The 21188-nt window shown below is 40.4% G+C and overlaps 1 protein-coding gene across 5 annotated transcripts in view; it reads right to left on the reverse strand.

Annotated features, from left to right (window-relative positions):
- The window catches only part of LOC126260211 (metallophosphoesterase domain-containing protein 1), an 83633-nt gene that overhangs the window by 34805 nt on the left and 27640 nt on the right, over positions 1–21188 (reverse strand). For all 5 annotated transcript variants that reach the window (XM_049957508.1, XM_049957507.1, XM_049957505.1 and 2 more), the window contains 2 exons: positions 17062–17206; positions 16704–16977 (listed from right to left, as the gene is read on the reverse strand). In XM_049957508.1, coding sequence (XP_049813465.1) covers positions 16704–16977; positions 17062–17191 — 404 coding nt within the window. In that variant the 5' untranslated portion in view covers positions 17192–17206. The remainder of the gene's footprint in view (positions 1–16703; positions 16978–17061; positions 17207–21188) is intronic.

Below are 21188 nucleotides of genomic sequence, written 5' to 3' on the forward strand. Positions count from 1 at the left end.
GAGTCGAGGGGCATGAAAGGGAAGCAGTGGTTGGGAAAGGAGTGAGACAGGGTTGTAGCCTCTCCCCGATGTTATTCAATCTGTATATTGAGCAAGCAGTAAAGGAAACAAAAGAAAAATTCGGAGTAGGTATTAAAATTCATGGAGAAGAAGTAAAAACTTTGAGGTTCGCCGATGACATTGTAATTCTGTCAGAGACAACAAAGGACTTGGAAGAGCAGTTGAACGGAATGGACAGTGTCTTGAAAGGAGGATATAAGATGAACATCAACAAAAGCAAAACGAGGATAATGGAATGTAGTCAAATTAAATCTGGTAATGCTGAGGGGATTATATTAGGAAATGAGACACTTAAAGTAGTAAAGGAGTTTTGCTATTTGGGGAGTAAAATAACTGATGATGGTCGAAGTAGAGAGGATATAAAATGTAGACTGGCAATGGCAAGGAAATCGTTTCTGAAGAAGAGAAATTTGTTAACATCGAGTATAGATTTAAGTGTCAGGAAGTCGTTTCTGAAAGTATTTGTATGGAGTGTAGCCATGTATGGAAGTGAAACATGGACGATAACCAGTTTGGACAAGAAGAGAATAGAAGCTTTCGAAATGTGGTGCTACAGAAGAATGCTGAAGATAAGGTGGGTAGATCACGTAACTAATGAGGAGGTATTGAATAGGATTGGGGAGAAGAGAAGTTTGTGGCACAACTTGACTAGAAGAAGGGACCGGTTGGTGGGACATGTTCTGAGGCATCAAGGGATCACAAATTTAGCATTGGAGGGCAGTGTGGAGGGTAAAAATCGTAGAGGGAGACCAAGAGATCAATACACTAAGCAGATTCAGAAGGATGTAGGTTGCAGTAGGTACTGGGAGATGAAGAAGCTTGCACAGGATAGAGTAGCATGGAGAGCTGCATCAAACCAGTCTCAGGACTGAAGACAACAACAACAACAACAACAACAACAACAACAACAACTAAACCAGTGATTGTGACAGGTTTAATGAAGTTAACCGGAGAATATGTTTTGACACTGGCGTAAACAGTTACAGAATTAGTGGTGAGAAGATTGTTTGTTAGAACGAGGAAGGAGGAAAAATGGGGACATCAAACAAATTATGGAAGAATACGACGATTCCAAAGTTATATAAAAATTGCGTAATACTACTTTTCAATCTCATGCTTGAGAAACTGGAGCGTATGAATGAACTGTGGAACTATTTCCTAACATAGTTTTCTGCTTGTAGTAAGCCTAACAGGCACTTGATATTGGTTCTTCATTAATTGTGCCCAAACAGTTTCATTTATTTGGTGTATATTACAATTGCTGCAATATTAGAAAGGCCTATTTCATTTTATCTTGCAGACAGTGACAAAATAGACGTAATCAAATCGAGAAACCACACCAATCTTGGGTACTGTTTGTATTAGCAGCTTTTTCAGTATTAGACAAAGACATATTGATTTTGCATGTATCAAAGCATTTGACGAACTTTGATGAGATAATAGATTCTTTCACAGAAAGGAAAGCATGCGATGTAAAGCTGTAGCAAGCTGAAGCTAGGAGCTAAGGCTTGACGAAACGTGTACTGTCTTACTTGTCTCTTGTCTTCACTTGTTTTATGTATCCCATATTTAATTTTATGTCACACAAAATAGCAAGTTATTAGCAAATAGGCAATAAAGAGTGCAAATTTTCTTAAAAGTTCTTGTTCTGCGTTGACAAATAATCCCATCCAGTATTAATTGTTTGAGGGGCAGGGTGTCAGACCAGCTGACTGGGAGCAGGGACATTTTAATTTCCACTACCCTGAATATAGTTTGATGGCATCCATTACAAAATATACACATTTGAATTCACAGAGCTATAGTGAGGTGCTATAGAAGAATGCTGTGTGAAGAGGTGTGGCACTGCACTTTGGTGGCACACTTTAAGATCAAATAACATGTCTTACATTTCCTCAAGCATATATCTTTTATTTATCAGATTCTTCAGAAAGCTCCAAATGAACATATTTTTGGAAAGTCGACTTATTAAAAATTTTTTACGTCCTCTCTGAAACACTCGTGGTAGTATCTAGTACTGCTCTGGTTCGAAAATATCATACATCTGGGGCTGATGCGCAGAGCAGTCTGAGTTGCAGTGGGGAGGTGAGTACTCTCCATGTGACCCGTGTTTACGTTTAGTGATTTTACTGATTCCTCTTTGTTTACTGCTCTCACATCAAATGAAAACAAAACAAATTTCTGTGTCAAGGAGCTATCAAATGAATTAAGATACATTCATATAATTATGGAAGGCTAAAATATGTTATTAGTTTCAGATTTTATTTTATTTCCACCTTTTTGACAGTCAAGCATTAATCACCTTGGAGAACAATGACATCATTTTTGTCGGTGTACTAAATAAATTTGGATTTTATTAATCTTTTCCACTGAGACAGTCAATGTATTTGAAGTAAAGTGTTTAGTGCCACACTATTGGCTAGTTTCAACTGCTCGCTACATTTCAAGTGCACGTTTTCATTTTCTAGCATGTATGGCACTATACCGTAATAAAGAACCAAACATGAAATAATAAAGTACTGGTATGCCAGGAAAATCTACATCCTGAAAACCACACAGAAATTCTTAAAATCAGGTCAAGACCTACTTCACTGGGAATCTGGACACGAGATTAATTAATTTGTGGTAAGTTCTATGGGACCAAACTGCTGCAGTCATCAGTCCCTAGGCTTACACACTACTTAATCTAACTTATGCTAAGGACAAAACAAACATCCATGCCCAAGGAAGGACTAAAACCTCCAACAGGGGGAGCCATGTGAACTGCGGCAAGACGGTTCATACCACATGGCTACCCTATGTGACTGGAAATACGAATGTGCACTTTAAGCCAAATTATGCATTTCGGTATGGTTCACAAAATACCGATGCTCTTGTCTCTTTTATGAGATAATGTAAGATCTTTTAATGTTTTACACGTATGAACAAACAGGCTTCCTACACCATCGTAGCTGTGCAAGCGCGGTGACGCCTGTTATCTGGCGCTCTCTGGCAACTGCTGAAACGAACCTATTTCTAACAGGTCGTGGGAAAATATTGCAAATGGTGGTTTGTAAAGTGTTACTTTCAAAGTGAACTTCCTTTTACACAAGATGAACTATGTGCAAGAATGTGCGATGATTTTCTTAAGTCACAGAGCGTTAGATTCTCATTTAAAAATCAACTCTTTGAGGACGAGCCATTTAGAAGCGTTTAGAGCCCAGAAATTCAGACACTTACGTCGTTATTAAAAATTTTACTGGCACATTTGTGTGATGTATCTTAAAGCGTAACATGTGCAGAAAAGATCAACATTATATGTAAAAGCTTAGCTTCTCTTGCAGCTTATTAATCTTCAAGACCAATATTATATGTGAAAGCTTTGCTTTTCTTGTAGCAACACTATGTATATTAATTTAAACCATTAACTTTTCCTATTTGTGTGCTCACACTACTTAGCAGTGATGTTGCTATCGGGTGACTACATCATATGTCCTATGCTCTGAATATCCACTGTCATTGGTTGGCGAGCTCACGTGACATGAGCTATGACTGGCTTACAGAAGTGCATTGCAACCTCAATTTCAATGCTTTGGAAAGCAACATGTGGTGTTTGGTGGAATTCGACCTTATAATACGAAAATATGCAGCATACATGTTGCTGGACATCAAAGATCTTTCCAAAAGGTGTTTCCCCCACCCACCCCACCTCCTGAGTTTCATTTTTTAAAGGCCAGAAAATTCTATGCCAGTGTATAGTACCATAACCACTCAAAGGATTTATAAGTTATACAGTTCCTAGGGAAAGTATACTGTCACTTAATACGGAAAAAGTGTATTCCCACCCAAGAGAAAAGTGTATTTTTAACTGGGAAATCTGGGAAAAATCCGGGAATTTTTTTTTCTTCATCCACGTATATACCCTGTGTATCTCAGTCTATCTTCATTAGCATCAGATGATACACCAACCTCTTATTCTGTGTATGCTGATTCTGATAGCACAGATATACTTTCTATTGCTTCTCACAAGTCCTTTTGAAAAAGAAGATGCAAATGCATTTTGGCCCTTGAGCAAAATACAATGAGTTGATTGAAATCTAATGGTGAAAGAGTGATCAGTAAGTTGACAGCATAAAATGAAAGAAACCTGTAGTGTGATAAAGAAATAAGGCCCTGAATGTCTTGTGAAACTGCTTAGGGCATAGGACTGAAAAGGTCAAAGTGTTGTGTCAAACAGTAAGAGTCAAATAACATGAAGGTTTTAAAATGATGCAACAAGCACTGCCCTGACTTACTCAGACAAATAAAAGTGCAACATTATTTTACTGCAATTTAAAAGACTCTACAGTCCTGTAATTGTTGTCAACTAACGTCCATACTTCCTTCATTGGTAATGTGAGATAATACTGAAATCCACTTATGTAACAAACAGCTACCTATCTGAAAAAAGCTATTTTGTGTGGAAAAGTAATTTTGTGTGACTGGAAGAAATTTTCCATTAACTCTATTTTAGAATTAAAGTTGAAAATATCAGACTGTCTATTATGATCTATTTCAAATAAAAGACACTGCAGACTAACTTCTACCTTTAAGAACTAAGTTGAAAGCTCAATTTCAGGATACTAAACCAATATAAAAAAGAGGTCTTCAACACTGTTTTCTCTTATCAAAATAAGGCATCATATGGATTGTATAGCATGTAATGTCAGAAATTTTCATGGAGATCATTGTAAGGAATACTGCTACCTTTGATATTATGAGTAGCAATATTGCACTTCTTACTTATCACTGGCTTCTGGAATTTTTGAAGCTGAGCGCACCTTTTCTCTGGAAGGAGCATTTTCTTGTTGTATAACGTCAACACTGACCCAGCAATACTGGTCATACAGCAAGTTAATGTGTGGAGAGTTGATGATAGGCTTCTGCACGGAGCAGTCGCATGCAGTCATATCATCAGCAACTAGCGGGAAGAATTTGCTAGACACTATAATTACACGGATTCACAGGAGAAAAGTGTATGAGTAATTCAGTTATTTCATGGAAAGGAATGCAGGATTAGTTTTGATATTTGTGGTTGATACAGTATTGTGTTTGTGAATCAGTAACTTTCATGGAGGAACATGTAGACATAACGTAAATGAAGAGACTTCCATGAAGTGGAAATGTGTTATGTGTTAAAGGGACAATAAAAAAAGTAATCTGACTTGTACTGTCAATATTTCAAAGAACTATTTCCCATCTTCCAACTGAACAGCTGTAATATTTGAGAAGTATAAGAGTTACCTGCTGCTCGTATTAGGCACATGGTCATTTTCATTTTGTAACAAAGTGTGTCCTACACATAAAGCTCCCATATGCAGGGTCATGCAATGGCTACCGCACATTTGTATTTGTCTCCCTAGCACGATAACTGATAATGTGGATCAAGCATGATGAAGATTTGCACAAAGCACAAGAGAGAAGAAGCAACAAGAGTCAAGAGGAAACACAAGTGAAAGAAACAAGAGAAGGCATGATTACTACCATGAAGATGTGCAAGATAATTATGGCTTGTCAATTTACTGGCAGAAACACAAAAAGAGACAAAATGAAAGCAAACGGCCAAGGTCAACTGAGTGTGCTCAGAAAGGAGCTAATGAGCATAGGCAGAGTTGAAGTGGAATATTGTCATTTGAACATAAACAAGGACATCAATATTGCATGGACTGATAACGTAAGAAATGAGGAGCTTCTCCACAGAAATAGCAAGGAAAAGAATGCATGGAAAACACTAACAAGAAGAAGGGATAATATGGTACAACATCTGTTAAGACACCAGGGAATAAATTTGGTGCTACAAAAGGGAGCTGTAAAGGAAGAGAGATATTGGAATACATCTGGCAAAAGCCGGCCGAAGTGGCCGTGCGGTTAAAGGCGCTGCAGTCTGGAACCGCAAGACCGCTACGGTCGCAGGTTCGAATCCTGCCTCGGGCATGGATGTTTGTGATGTCCTTAGGTTAGTTAGGTTTAACTAGTTCTAAGTTCTAGGGGACTAATGACCTCAGCAGTTGAGTCCCATAGTGCTCAGAGCCATCTGGCAAATAATTGAGAATACAGGTTGCAAGTGCTACTCTGAGATGAAAAAGTTGGCACAGGAGAGGAATTCATGGCACACTGCATCAAACCAGTCAAAAACTGACGACAACAGAAAAAGGTGTACGGTGGAAGAGGCAGTGCAAGGAGATTGATAATGATGCATTTATGCATGCTGTACAGCCACAAAAAGACTGAGTGGCAGTCATAAATAACAGAACTGTCAAAGTCAAACAATGGTAAACCCAAGATGGAATGTAACAATATTATGAAAAGCAAAGTTGCCTCTCACCATACAATTGAGATGCTGAGTCGCAGATATGCACAACAAAAAAGACTGTCACAAATAAGCTTTCAGCCAGTAAGGCTTCATCAAAAATAGACCACACACACACACACACACACACACACACACACACACACACACACACACACAAACTGCAGTCTCTGGAAACTGAAGCCACGCTGTGAGGAGCAGCACCAGTGCAGTGCAGTGCAGTGCATGATGGGAGTGGCAACTGGGTGGGGTTAAAGAGGAGGCTGGGAGGCTGGGACGGGAAGGGGGAGGGATAGTACGATATGGGTGGCGGCCAGTGAACTGCTGCTGGGAAGCACACGGGGACAAGGTGGAGAGAGGGTAGGGCAGCTATGTGCAGTCAAGAGGTTAGATGGAGGGCAGAGGAGAGGTGGGAAGGGGAAGGGGGTAGTGGAAGAGGAAAGAAGTAAAAAGACTGGGTGTGATGGTGGAATGAGGGTTGTGTAGTTCTGGAATGGGAACAGGGAAGGGAGGGGCTGGATGGGTGAGGACAATGACTGACGAAGGTTGAGGCCATGAGGGTTACGGGAACACAGGATGTATTGCAGGGAAAGTTTCCACTTGTGCGTTTCAGAAAATCTGGTGTTGATGGGAAGGATCTATATGGCACAGGCTGTGAAGCAGTCATTGAAATGAAGGATGTCATGTTTGGCAGTGTGATATGCAACAGGGTGGTCCACTTATTTCTTGGCAGATGGACAGCTTATTGGTTGTCATGCCCACATAGAATGCAGCACAGTAGTTGCGGCTTAGATTGTAGATCACATGCCTGGTTTCACAGGTAGGTCCGCGTTTTATGGGATAAGTGATGTTTGTGACCAGGTGGTGGTGGGAGGATGTATGGGACAGGTCTTGCATGTAGGTCTGTTACAGGGGTATGAGCCATGAGGCAAGGGGTTGGGAGTAGGGGTTGTGTAGGGATGGACAAGTATATTGTGTAGGTTCAGTGGATGGCGGAATACCACTGTAGGACGGGTGAGAATGATAGTGGGCAGGGCATTTCTCATTTCAGGGCACAATGAGATGTAGTCAAAACCATGGTGGAGAATGTAATTCACTTTCTCCAGTCCTGGGTGGTACTGAGTTACAAAGGGGTATGCTCCTCTGTGGCCGGACAGTGAGACCTTGGGAGTTGGTGGGAGACTGGAAAGATAAGGCACAGGATATTTGTTTTTGTACAAGGTTTGGAGGATAATTACGGTCTGAGCAGGCTTCAGTGAGACACTCGGGTATTTCAAGAGGGATAGCTTGTTACTGCAGATGCGATGACCATGGGTGGCTAGGATGTATGGAAGGGACTTCTTGGTATGGAATGGGTGGCAGCTGTCGAAGTGGAGGTATTGCTGGTGGTTAGTAGGTTTGATATGTATGGAGGTATTGATGTAGCCATCTTTGAAGTGGAGGTCAACATCTTGGAAGGTGGCTTGTTGTGTTGAGCAGGACCAGGTGAAGCAAATGGAGAAGAAGTTGTTGAGGTTCTGGAGGAATGTGGATAAGATACCCTAACCTTCACTCCATATCGCAAAGATGTCACCAATGAATCTGAACCAGGTGAGGGGTTTAGGAAGGTTTCCTCTAGATGGCCCACAAATAGTTTGGCATAGGATGGTGCCATTTGGATGCCCATGCCGTACCCCATATCTGTTTGTATGTAATGCCTTCAAAGGAGAAGTAATTGTGGGTGAGGATATAGATGATCATGGCGACTAGGAAGGAGGTTGTTGGTTTGGAATCTGTTGGGTGTCGGGAAAGATAGTATTTAATAGCAGTAAGGCCATGGGCATTAGAGATGTTCGTGTAAAGGGACGTGGCATCAACAGTGACGAGCAGGGCATAATGTGGTAAAGGGAAGGAACTGTGGAGAGTCGATGGAGGAAATGGTTGGTATCTTTTATATAGGAGGTTAGGTACTGGGTAATAGGTTAAAGGTGTTGGTCTAAGAGAGCAGAGATTCTGTCTGTTTGTTGTTGTTGTGGTCTTCAGTCCTGAGACTGGTTATTCTGTCTGTGGGGGCACAGTAACCGGCCACAATGTGGCATCCTGGGTGGTTGGGTTTATGGACTTGTGTCATGTAGAAGTAGGAGTGCGGGAGTGGTAGGAGTGAGCAGAGAGATGGACCCTGCCAGAGGTTCTGGGATAGGCCTACGGATTTGAGGAGTGATTGGAGATCCTACTGGATTCTATGGAATGGGGTCATTGAGGCAAGGTTGGTATGTGGATGTATCAGACACTGGTGGAGTCCTTCTGCCAGGTAATCTTGCAGTTCACCACAAAAGTGATGGAGATTTTGTCTGCAGGTAGTTTTATAAGGTCAGGATAAGTTTTTAGATGGTAGACTGCAGTCAAAATTACAAAAATTTAAATGAAAACTAAAAGAATGGAAAATTCCCGGAATTCCTAAAAATTTCTGGGTTTTTCCCAGTTTTCTCCCAGATGAAATAAAATCATGGGTTTTTTCCCAGATTTCCCGGTTGTCCCAGGGCGTATACACCCTGGTCCGGTCACAAACATCACTTATTCCATCAAAGGCAGACCTACCTTTGAAACCAGTCATGTGATCTGCAAGCTAAGCTGCAACCACTGTGCTGCATTCTATGTGGGCATGACAACCAACAAGCTGTCTGTCCGCATGAATGGCCACTGACAAACTGTGGCCAAGAAACAAGTGGACCACCCTGTTGCTGAGCATGCTGCCAAACATGACATCCTTCATTTCAATAACTGCTTCACAGCCTATGCCTTATGGATCCTTCCCACCAACACCAGCTTTTCTGAATAGCGCAGGTGGGAGCTTTCCCTGCAATATATCCTGTGTTCCCATAATCCTCCTGGGTTCAACCTTCGTTAGTCATTGTCCTCATTCATCCAGCTGCTCCCTGTTCCCATTCCAGCACTCCACAGCCCTCATTCCACCATCACACCCAGTCTCTTTACTTCTTTCCTTTTCCACCACCCCTCCCCCCTTCCCACCTCTCCCCGGCCCACCATATAAACTCCCGACTGCACATAACTGCCCTACCCTCTCTCCACCTCATCCCTGTGCGCTCCCCGGCAGCACTTCACTGTCCGCCACCCCTACCCTACAATCCCTCCCCCTCCCAGCCCCAGCCTCCTCCTCACCACAACCCAGTCATCACTCCTATCATGTTCTGGCAATGCCCCTTGCAATGTGGATTCAGTTGCAGTCGTGTGTTCGTGTGTGTGTGTGTGTGTGTGTGTGTGTGTGTGTGTGTGTGTTCTACATCAGAGGAAGGTATTTTGGCCAAAACCTGAAGTGTATAGCAGTCTTTTTGTTGTGCCTGTCTGTGACTCAGTGTCTGTAGCATTTATATGTCTGAGTAGCTGCCAAAATGATAGTGGAAGAGAGCTGTGACACAATGCAGTTCCTCCAAGCATCTGGCCATACCCACTGCCACCTGACAGCCACAACACACAAAGCTGTGGCTGAGCTTCAGCATGCCACCCCATGCTGCCTTAGCAATGATACGTGGGCAGGTCGCTGACCTTCGGCCATGGTGATGACCGCTATGCAACAATCAACACCTGTTGCACTCACCGAAGGTCCTCAGCAGAAGTAGAAGCAATAAAATTAGGTGATAGTACTAGCTGTCAGTGAGAGTGAACACTGCTCGAAGCATTGTATGGAAAAGTGAAATGTCAATTACGCATGTCTTTCCAAAGGTTTTGTTTCAGATAATTAATCAGCAACTAGTATTTCCTTGTGTTAGAAATGTTTTTCCAACTTCAAATACCAGACTGTCTGGCTGTCTTACATTACCTACAGAAAAAGTTTTATCATATGTTTCTTTATGTCAGGTCATTTTGTTTGCTGTAGATATATAATACTTGTTTTTTTTTCTGATTTGAATACGACTTGAATCATAACATACTGTATGATGTACAGTTATGAGACACTGTATTATGTTAGGTAGTCAGCTGGTCACCAGTTAGGGTTCCAGTTTAATTAAAGTTGACATTTTCTTGATTTCTTCAATGTACAGAGCAGCAGTTATATGTGCAATAAGATTCCTTTTGCATACGCTGATCAATGTTCCAATACAAAGAACAGGTGGGGTATCTTAATTACTGAGCTTTTGGAAGTACACCTGAAAGAGGTAAAAGTTACATTTATTACAGTTGAAAAGTATCATCAGTTATGTTACGCTAAGGAAACAGAAAAGTAAAGAATGTCTTTAACTGTTTGAGAACTGACAACATCGTAATTTTTTGCATAACCAATTCCCATAACATCTACACATCTTTGTGAATATTCCTTTATAATGTATAATCCTGTTTATTCAGAAAAATTAATGTTCAGGATGAGCTGTACGCTATTCAGACCTAACTGATGCACTAAGGAATTTTGATATTCTTAATTTTTGTATAGTGTTGATTACCTACTTGTCACATATATTAACCAAATTGTAAACAACTGTAAATATTTTGGCGCAGGGACATGAGTGTGAATTGCGCTTGATATTTTTATTCCCACCCCCTCCCCCCATGAACCATGGACCTTGCCGTTGGTGGAGAGGCTTGCGTGCCTCAGCGATACAGATGGCTGTACCATAGGTGCAACCACAACGGAGGGGTATCTGTTGAGAGGCCAGACAAACATGTGGTTCCTGAAGAGGGGCAGCAGCCTTTTCAGTAGTTGCAGGGGCAACAGTCTGGATGGCTGAGTGATCTGGCCTTGTAACACTAACCAAAACGACCTTGCTGTGCTAGTACTGTGAACGGCTGAAAGCAAGGGGAAACTACAGCCGTAATTTTTCCCGAGAGCATGCAGCTTTACTGTATGGTTAAATGATGATGGCATCCTCTTGGGTAAAATATTCCAGAGGTAAAATAGTCCCCCATTCGGATCTCCAGGCGGGGACTACTCAAGAGGATGTCGCTATCAGGAGAAAGAAAACTGGCGTTCTAGGGATCGGAGCGTGGAATGTCTGATCCCTTAATTGGGCAGGTAGGTTAGAAAATTTAAAAAGGGAAATGGATAGGTTAAAGTTAGATATTGTGGGAATTAGTGAAGTTCAGTGGCAGGAGGAACAAGACTTTTGGTCAGGTGAATACAGGGTTAAAAATACAATATCAAACAGGAATAATGCAGGAGTAGGTTTAATAATGAATTAAAAAATTGGAGTGTGGGTAAGCTACTATAAAGAGCATAGTGAACGCATTATTGTGGCCAAGATAGACACGAAGCCCATGCCTACTACAGTAATACAAGTTTATATGCCAACTAGCTCTGCAGATGATGAAGAAATTGATGAAATGTATCATGAGATAACAGAAATTATTCAGATAGTGAAGCGAGATGAAAATTTAATAGTCATGGGTGACTGGAATTCGAGAGTAGCAAAAGGGAGAGAAGGAAACATAGTAGGTGAATATGGATTGGGGGTAAGAAATGAAAGAGGAAGCCGTCTGGTAGAATTTTGCACAGAGCATAACTTAATCATAGCTAACACTTGGTTCAAGAATCATGAAAGAAGGTTGTATACATGTAAGAGGCCTGGAGACACTGGAAGGTTTCACATGGATTATATAATGGTAAGACAGAGATTTAGGAACCAGGTTTTAAATTGTAAGACATTTCCAGGGGCAGATGTGAATTCTGACCACAATCTATTGGTTATGAACTGTAGATTAAAACTGAAGAAACTGCAAAAAGGTGGGAATTTAAGGAGATGGGACCTGGATAAACTGACTAAAGCAGAGGTTGTACAGAGTTTCAGGAAGAGCATAAGGGAACAATTGACAAGAATGGGGGAAAGAAATACAGTAGAAGAAGAATGGGTAGCTCTGGGCGTTGAAGTAGTGAAGGCAGCAGAGGATCAAGTGGGTAAAAAGACGAGGGCTGGTAGAAATCCTTGGGTAACAGAAGAAATATTGAATTTAATTGATGAAAGGAGGAAATATAAAAACGAAGTAAATGAAGCAGGCAAAAAGGATGCAAACGTCTCAAAAGTGAGATCGACAGGAAGTGCAAAATGGCTATTCAGGGATGGCTAGAGGACAAATGTAAGGATGTAGAGGCTTATCTCACTAGGGGTAAGATAGATACTGCCTACAGGAAAATTAGAGAGACCTTCGGGGAAAAGAGAGCCACTTGTATGAATATCAAGAGCTCAGATAGAAACCCAGTTCTAAGCAAAGAAGGAAAAGCAGAAAGGTGGAAGGAGTATATAGAGGGTCTATACAAGGGCGATGTACTTGAGGACAGTATTATGGAAATTGAAGAGGATGAAACTTCCTGGCAGATTAAAACTGTGTGCCCGACCAAGACTCGAACTCGAGACCTTTGCCTTTCGCGGGCAAGTGCTCTACCATATGAGCTACCGAAGCACAACTCACGCCCGGTCCTCACAGCTTTACTTGTGCCAGTATCTCGTCTCCTACCTTCCAAACTTTACAGAAGCTCTCCTGCGAACCTTGCAGAACTAACACCCCTGAAAGAAAGGATATTGCGGAGACATGGCTTAGCCACAGCCTGGGGGATGTTTCTAGAATGAGATTTTCACTCTGCACTGGAGTGTGCGCTGATATGAAACTTCCTGGCAGATTAAAACTGTGTGCCCGACCAAGACTCGAACTCGGGACCTTTGCCTTTCGCGGGCAAGTGCTCTACCATATGAGCTACCGAAGCACGACTCACGCCCGGTCCTCACAGCTTTACTTGTGCCAGTATCTCGTCTCCTACCTTACAAACTTTACAGAAGCTCTCCTGTGAACCTTGCAGTTTTAATCTGCCAGGAAGTTTCATATCAGCGCACACCTCCGGTGCACAGTGAAAATCTCATTCTGGATTGAAGAGGATGTAGATGAAGATGTAATGGGAGATACAATACTGCGTGAAGAGTTTGACAGAGCACTGAAAGACCTGAGTCGAAACAAGGCCCTGGGAGTAGACAACATTCCATTGGAACTACTGATGGCCTTGGGAGAACCAGTCATGACAAAACTCTACCATCTGGTGAGCAAGGTGTATGAGACAGGCGAAATACCCTCAGACTTCAAGAAGAATATAATAATTCCAATCCCAAAGAAAGCAGGTATTGACAGATGTGAAAATTATCGAACTAACAGTTTAATAAGTCGCAGCTGCAAAATACTAATGCGAATTCTTTACAGACAAATGGAAAAACTGGTAGAAGCCGACCTCGGGGAGGATCAGTTTGGATTCTGTAGAAATGTTGGAACACGTGAGGCAATACTGACCCTACAACTTATCTTAGAAGCTAGATTAAGGAAAGGCAAACCTACGTTTCTAGCATTTATAGACTTAGAGAAAGCTTTTGACAATGTTGACTGGAATACTCTCTTTCAAATTCTGAAGGTGGCAGGGGTAAAATACAGGGAGCAAAAGGCTATTTACAATTTGTACAGAAACCAGATGGCAGGTATAAGAGTTGAGGGACATGAAATGGAAGCAGTGGTTGGGAAGGGAGTAAGACAGGGTTGTAGCCTCTCCCCGATGTTGTTCAATCTGTATATTGAGCAAGCAGTGAAGGAAACAAAAGAAAAAATTCAGAGTAGGCATTAAAATCCATGGAGAAGAAGTAAAAACTTTGAGGTTCGCCGATGACATTGTAATTCTGTCAGAGGCAGTAAAGGACTTGGAAGAGCAGCTGAACGGAATGGATAGTGTCTTGAAAGGAGGATATAAGATGAACATCAACAAAAGCAAAACGAGGATAATGGAATGTAGTCAAATTAAATCGGGTGATGCTGAGGGGATTATATTAGGAAATGAGACACTTAAAGTAGTAAAGGAGTTTTGCTATTTAGGGAGTAAAATAACTGATGATGGTCGAAGTAGAGAGGATATAAAATGTAGACTGGCAATGGCAAGGAAATCGTTTCTGAAGAAGAGAAATTTGTTAACATCGAGTATAGATTTAAGTGTCAGGAAGTCGTTTCTGAAAGTATTTGTATGGAGTGTAGCCATGTATGGAAGTGAAACATGGACGATAACCAGTTTGGACAAGAAGAGAATAGAAGCTTTCGAAATGTGGTGCTACAGAAGAATGCTGAAGATAAGGTGGGTAGATCACGAAACTAATGAGGAGGTATTGAATAGGATTGGGGAGAAGAGAAGTTTGTGGCACAACTTGACTAGAAGAAGGGACCGGTTGGTGGGACATGTTCTGAGGCATCAAGGGATCACAAATTTAGCATTGGAGGGCAGCGTGGAGGGTAAAAATCGTAGAGGGAGACCAAGAGATGAATACACTAAGCAGATTCAGAAGGATGTAGGTTGCAGTAGGTACTGGGAGATGAAGAAGCTTGCACAGGATAGAGTAGCATGGAGAGCTGCATCAACCCAGTCTCAAGACTGAAGACCACAACAACAACATTTTTATTCTATTGGAGTATAACAACTCAAGACAGAACCATTGCTGGGTTGTTAGTTGGTATCCGATTATTTGTTTATGCAGGGTTCTTGTTTCTAGATCATAATTTATGCAGGGTTCCTATTTTCTCTTTTGAATTTTCAAGAAAGTTTTTCTTGCATTTGTTGAAAAGATTCTACTAGAGGGGTGCAAGGAGCACTGCTATCTTTCATGTTATGCTGCAGCAAAATGATACTCTCTATTAATCACTGGCACTGAGTTTTTGAAGCTGAAAGTTTCTTTTCTCTATAGGGAGCATTGTCATGCTGTATAACATTAAACAATGTCCCAGTGGTGGTATTGGTCAAACACCAAGTTATATGCGGAGAGTAAGTGATGGGCTCCAGTGCGGAGCAGTCACATGCATCCGCACCATGGATAAGTAATACAAAAAATTGCTGTAAAATATAATTAAGAGCTGAAAGTTCCGTTGGTTCGTAGGAGGGAAAATGTTTCAGTAATTCAGTTATTTTGCCGAAAGGACGCAAGATTCGTTTTGAGATTTGTCGTTGAAATAGTATCGTGTTTGTGAATCAGTAACTTTTGTGGAGGAACAAATTGATAGCAGAACATAAATTAACATGCCACATGAACAGCAAGGCTCCCAACACCCTTCCCTGGGGTATACCTGAAGTTACTTCTACCTTTGATGATGACTCTCCATCCAAGATAACATGCTGTCTCTTCCCTAACACAAAGTCCTCAATCCAGTCACAAATTTCACTTAATATCCAATATGATCAAATTTATTGACAATAAGCACTGATGTGGTAATGAGACAAATGCTTTTCAGAAATCAAGAAATACTGCATCCACCTAACTACCTTGATCCAAAGCTTTCAATATGCAATGTGAGAAAAGTGCAATCGATGTTGTCAGAATTCATGCTGGTTGGCACTTTGGAGGTCATTCTAATCAAGATACCCCATTGTGTTTGAGCTCAGAATATGCTTTAAGATTCTACAATAAATTGATGTCAAGGATATTGGATGGTAATTTTGTGGAGCACTTTTACCCTTCTTGTAGAAGGGTGTGACCTGTGCTTTTTCCAATTACTGGGCATGGTTTTTTATTCAAGGGATCTACAATAGTTTATATTTAGAAGAAGGGCTAACTCAACCACAAATACAGTGTAGAACCTGACGGAGATTTCATTGGGCCCCGGAGCTTTGTCCAATTTTAATTATTTCAGCTGTTTCTCAACACCATTGGCATTAATACTTATCCCATTCATTTTGTCAGTGTTACAAGGATTAAATTGGGGCAATTCTCTTGGGTTTTCCTTTGTAAAGGAATATTTGGAAACAGTGTTAAGCATTTCAGCCTTTGTTTTGCTACCATCAATTCCAGTTCATGTATCATTCACTAGGGGCTGGACACTACAGCATTTACATATGACCAGAATTTACTTGGGTTCTGTGAAAGGTCACTTGACAATATTCTGCTACAGTAGTCATAGAAGGCATCACGTATTGCTCTATTGACAGCCAAATGTGTTTCATTCAGCGTCTATAGTCCTATGCTTTATTTTACACATATTATGCAGTAATCTCTGTTTCTTTAGAATTTTCTTTACAGTGACTGTATACCATCGAGGTTTGCTCCCACCAAGAACTGTTCTACTGGGTACATATCTGTCCAATGTATGATCAGTTATTCTTTTAAACATGAGCCAGAGTTCCTCTCCATGCTCCTGCCCTGTGCTGAAAGTTTTAATTTCCTCATTGAGATATGACACTTCTGATATTTTTGCATACATTGTTTGTTATGACAATTATACAAGTAAATTTCCACATAAACAGTAAATTCACGGATAGTAAGTTCACTACTAAAGGATGCACAGTGGAAATGAAGTGTAAACACTACAAAGAATATCTTACCATGGTGTGCCATATATTTTCAATCCGTAAACTACAACTTCTTCATCTTGTAAATATATGCAGTTCGTCAAACATTTTTTCACATTTGGAGTTGTTATTGCTTCTGTTATGTTTTCTTTTGGAACACCCAATGTTGGAATTTTATCAACAACACTGTAACCTGTATGAGAAGTTCTGTCGCCTGGACTGCTGTTCAGAGACTGTGTAAATGTTTCATCAAAACTCAGCTCATGATTTCCCGCAATAACAATTTTATATTTGTGAGGCAGCTGACCTAAAATTACATATTACAAATAAAATCAGTTTTCATATTAGTATTGACTATCATGGAATAATATTAGGAAACAACTAAGCTTACCTATCCAATTATTGAAATCAATAACCTCTTCCTCTCTGCCACATTTTGTAAAATCACCTGCATGTATGAAAATATCTCCATCTGGAATGTCAAATCTGATATGTGGAGTCAATGAGTGTGTATCACTCATACACACTATTCGAACCTGCAGAAACATTACAAATAACTCAAACTGCAACAAAAAATTGCGCCTAAAATTATACTGTATGAACATTAATTAGAAAATGAAAAGCTGCTTCAGTAATACATTGTCACTGATATCCTTAAACGTATACATCACAAGTTACTGGGTCTGTCACCCAGCGTATCTGTTCATAAACTTGATGAACATAGTTTACATAACTTAAAATGTAAGTTACAAATTTCTTGTGGTGGGCATTTTTGCAGCAGTTGTGTATAAATTGAAGTAATTTTAAAGAAAAACACCTTTTGCATGCTGCACATTAATTTTTTTTTTTAAATTTTGCTTGCACACCCAGATGTGTTTCACTTTATTTGCAAAGCACCTTCAGTGGGTTTCAGATCAGCATCTAATTCATTATTTGTAATCCAAACAGCTTTCTCTCATATAGACAATTGGTTGACAGTTTGCAGTTTCTGTTGTGGTCACTGCAGCCTTTCAGCCAGTTTTCTGTATGGGAGAAAGCTGTTTGGCTTACTGATAATGAATTAGATGCTGATCTGACACCCACTGAAGATGCATTGTAAATAAGGCAAAATATGTAAAATGTGAAAAACTAATGTGCAGCATGCAAAAGGCAATTTTATTTTAAACTACTGCTTAAACTTAAAGTTTTTCTTTTATAAGTTTCTGCAATTTAAAATATATGTATTTGAAGGTAAAAAAAATAAATATTGTATGGGAATATAAGATACGAGTACCAAATGTGTCTTACTGCAGTACTGACTGAAACACGAGTGCTAAATGTTATACTGTTTGTTTGAGGATTTAAAGAGAGAAGAGAAGAAAGTGGACTGATACATATAGGGCAAACAAAAAATTCATATGCAGAGTAAAATGACGGCTATTAGATTTCAGGAAGGAACAGAACACAATGACAACAATTACTGCTAAGATACTTGAAGGGTCCAGGAAAAAAAGTTAAGTCCATCTTTTTCTTTTTTCACCAGTATATGGAAGTACAGAACAGATCCGATATCTCTTACTATGGTAACTAGAAAAACTAACTCAGTCATAATGTAAATGAGCTTTGAAAAAAAGTTGTACAGGGAAAGAAAGAGCTCAGCCCATATGAAACACAACAAAAAGGCTTAGTCAATTACGTGCTGAACTTACTGGACTGCATAGTTTTGCAGGATGCTTATTTATATGGTCTCCTTTCTGTACTTCTAATGTACTGAAAAAGGCCTAGGAAAAATGAACGTGAAGCAAGATTTAACAATGCAACCTATGAGTACACAGTTTGAGTACAAATATGGGATGCAGTGAAAGAAGTTTTTGTTTTTCTTAAGGCATTGATGGCAATGCATGGCACATGACATATCAAAAAGTAAGATACAATATGTAGTGTCTAGTCATCGAACTACCAGGAATGCCCTTCTTGATAAGAGAGAGAAACACGGGAACAGCCCCTGGAAATCAAGCAGCATATTGCCCTTTTTCCAGACAGACATTGTTATTATGGGTTAGAAGATACAACTAAAGTATACTCTCTGATGAACTGGACATAAGTACAATGTTCAATTTATTCAAAGAGAATTACCCAACACGTAAGGCATATTACAAAACACAGAGAGACATATTTCATACATAGTGTATTTCCTTTGAGTATACTCACACAGATACATGTAGTACCTGTGACAAATACAGAGGCAAAGTGAAATGCCTACAAATGGAGAAGTGGCGGAAATCAGAGACAATGAGTCTCAACTGAAGAATTAGAAAACTTAAAACTATTTTCACAAATTGAAAGCAAACATGTTTTATGAGAGGAGGAGAAAAACTAAGAAGGAAAGCAGAAGAGCTGGAAAAGGAAGCCATATATATGGATTTTGGCAAGGATCTGCCTCTGTCCAAAATTACAACTAAAGCTTTATGTTATAAATGGCAATTATATATGTAAACTTTAAACATCCACTGTTTATCAAATGCATAGATTACGTTTTTCCTTTATCCTGAATGTGTTGCCAAAAAAGGTAGTGATGTTGTCTGTTACGATTTGCACATTTTGTTAGGAAGCTAAAGCTGAAACTTTTCACCAATGGACAGGATTCCTGAGGCACTTCTATGTGCAGAAGTGTCCCTTTCCTACAAACCCATTTAGAGAGCTTGTCGTAGATGGAGCTCACCCAAGGCTTATCAAATTCACAATGACATAATGGAGCATAGAAGATTGCTGTTTGAAATCAGCACATCCGGTTGAAGAATCCAAAGGACTAGAGTTTGGGTTTTCCTGAGTTTTCTCCAAACCATATATGTTTTTTACTATGATACAGTTTCAGATTACCCATCTATCATGAGAAACACCAGGAGCTATATATTTTGAAAATTTTTTGTTTGTCATTAGCAAAAGAACATTATGAGAGTTGCCTCCTCCTTGCTTGAAGTTCTCAGACTAGGCAGTCTTGTACTGCTTTTAAATTATATTTCGATTCTGTGTCAAAACTTCAAACAAATTTGCAATAACATTGTTACATATTTACAGGATGTTAGTTAAGGTTTGTAAGTTTGCAAAATAACTGTAAATGTTACAGAACTGTAAGATCAAGAAAAGATTTAACTAGAGATATTAATGTTCCACACTGAAGAGCCAAAGAAACTGATACATCTACTTAATAGCGTGTAGGGCCCCCGTGAGCACGCAGAAGTGCCACAACAAGACATGGTATGGACTCGACTAATGTCTGAAATAGTGCTGGAGGGAACTGACACCATGAATCCTACAGGGCTATCCATAAATCCGTGAGAGTACGATGGGGTAGAGATCGTATCTGAACAGCATGTTGCAAGTCATCAGAGATATGCTCCATAATGTTCATGTCTGGGGAGTCTGGGGACCGGCAGAAGTGTTTAAACTCAGAAGAGCATTCCTGGAGCCACTCCGTAGCAATTCTGGACATGTGGGGGTGTCGCATTGTCCTGCCAGAACTGCCCAAGTCCATCGGAATGCACAATGGACGTGGATGGATGCAGGTGATCAGACAGGATGCTTACATACATATCACCTGTCAGTCATATCTAGATGTATCAGGGATCCCATATCATTCCAACTGCATACGACCCACACCATTACAGAGCCTCCACCGGCTTGAACAGTCTCCTGCTGACATGCAGGGTCCATCGACTCATGAGGTTGTCCCCATACCCGTACACGTCCATCCGCTAAATACAATTTGAAACGAGACTTGTCTGACTAAGCAACATGTTTCCAGTCATCAACAGTCCAATGTCGGTATTGAAGGGCCCATTAGAGGCATAAAGCTTTGTGTCATGCAGTCATCAAGGGCACACGAGAGGGCCTTCGGCTCTGAAATGACCGTATCGATGATGTTTCATTGACTGGTTCGCACACTGACATTTGTTGAGGGCCCAACATTGAACCCTGCAGCAATTTGCAGAAGGGTTGCACTTCTGCCACGTGGAACGATTCCCTTCAGTCGTTGTTGGTTCCATTCATGCAGGATCTTTTTCCAGCCCCCAGAAAAGTTGGAGATTTTATGTTTTACTGGGTTCCTGATATTCCCAGTACACTCGTTAAATGGCCGTACAGGAAAGTCCCCACTTCATCGCTATCTTGGAGATGCTGTGCCCCATCGCTCGTGTGCTGATTATAACGCTATGTTCAAACTCACTTAAATCCTGATAACCTGCCATTGTAGCACCAGCAACCGATCTAACAACTGCATCAGACACTTGTCTTATACAGATGTTACCGACCGCAGTGCCATATTCTGCCTGTTCACATATCTCTGTATTTGAATTACACATGCCTATACCAGTTTCTTTGGCGTTTCAGTGCATAAAATTCATAAAATTGGACTTGCTCATTCTTTTCCTTGCCCCTTTATTTGATTCCTCCAAGTAGTCTACCTGTCCTCACTCAGATGTGTGATAAAATTTCACTGCCAAAAGACAATTTTTTGTTGAAGAGATCAAGACACTTTAG

Source organism: Schistocerca nitens, chromosome 5 (genome assembly GCF_023898315.1).
Source record: "Schistocerca nitens isolate TAMUIC-IGC-003100 chromosome 5, iqSchNite1.1, whole genome shotgun sequence".
Lineage (NCBI taxonomy): Eukaryota > Metazoa > Arthropoda > Insecta > Orthoptera > Acrididae > Schistocerca > Schistocerca nitens.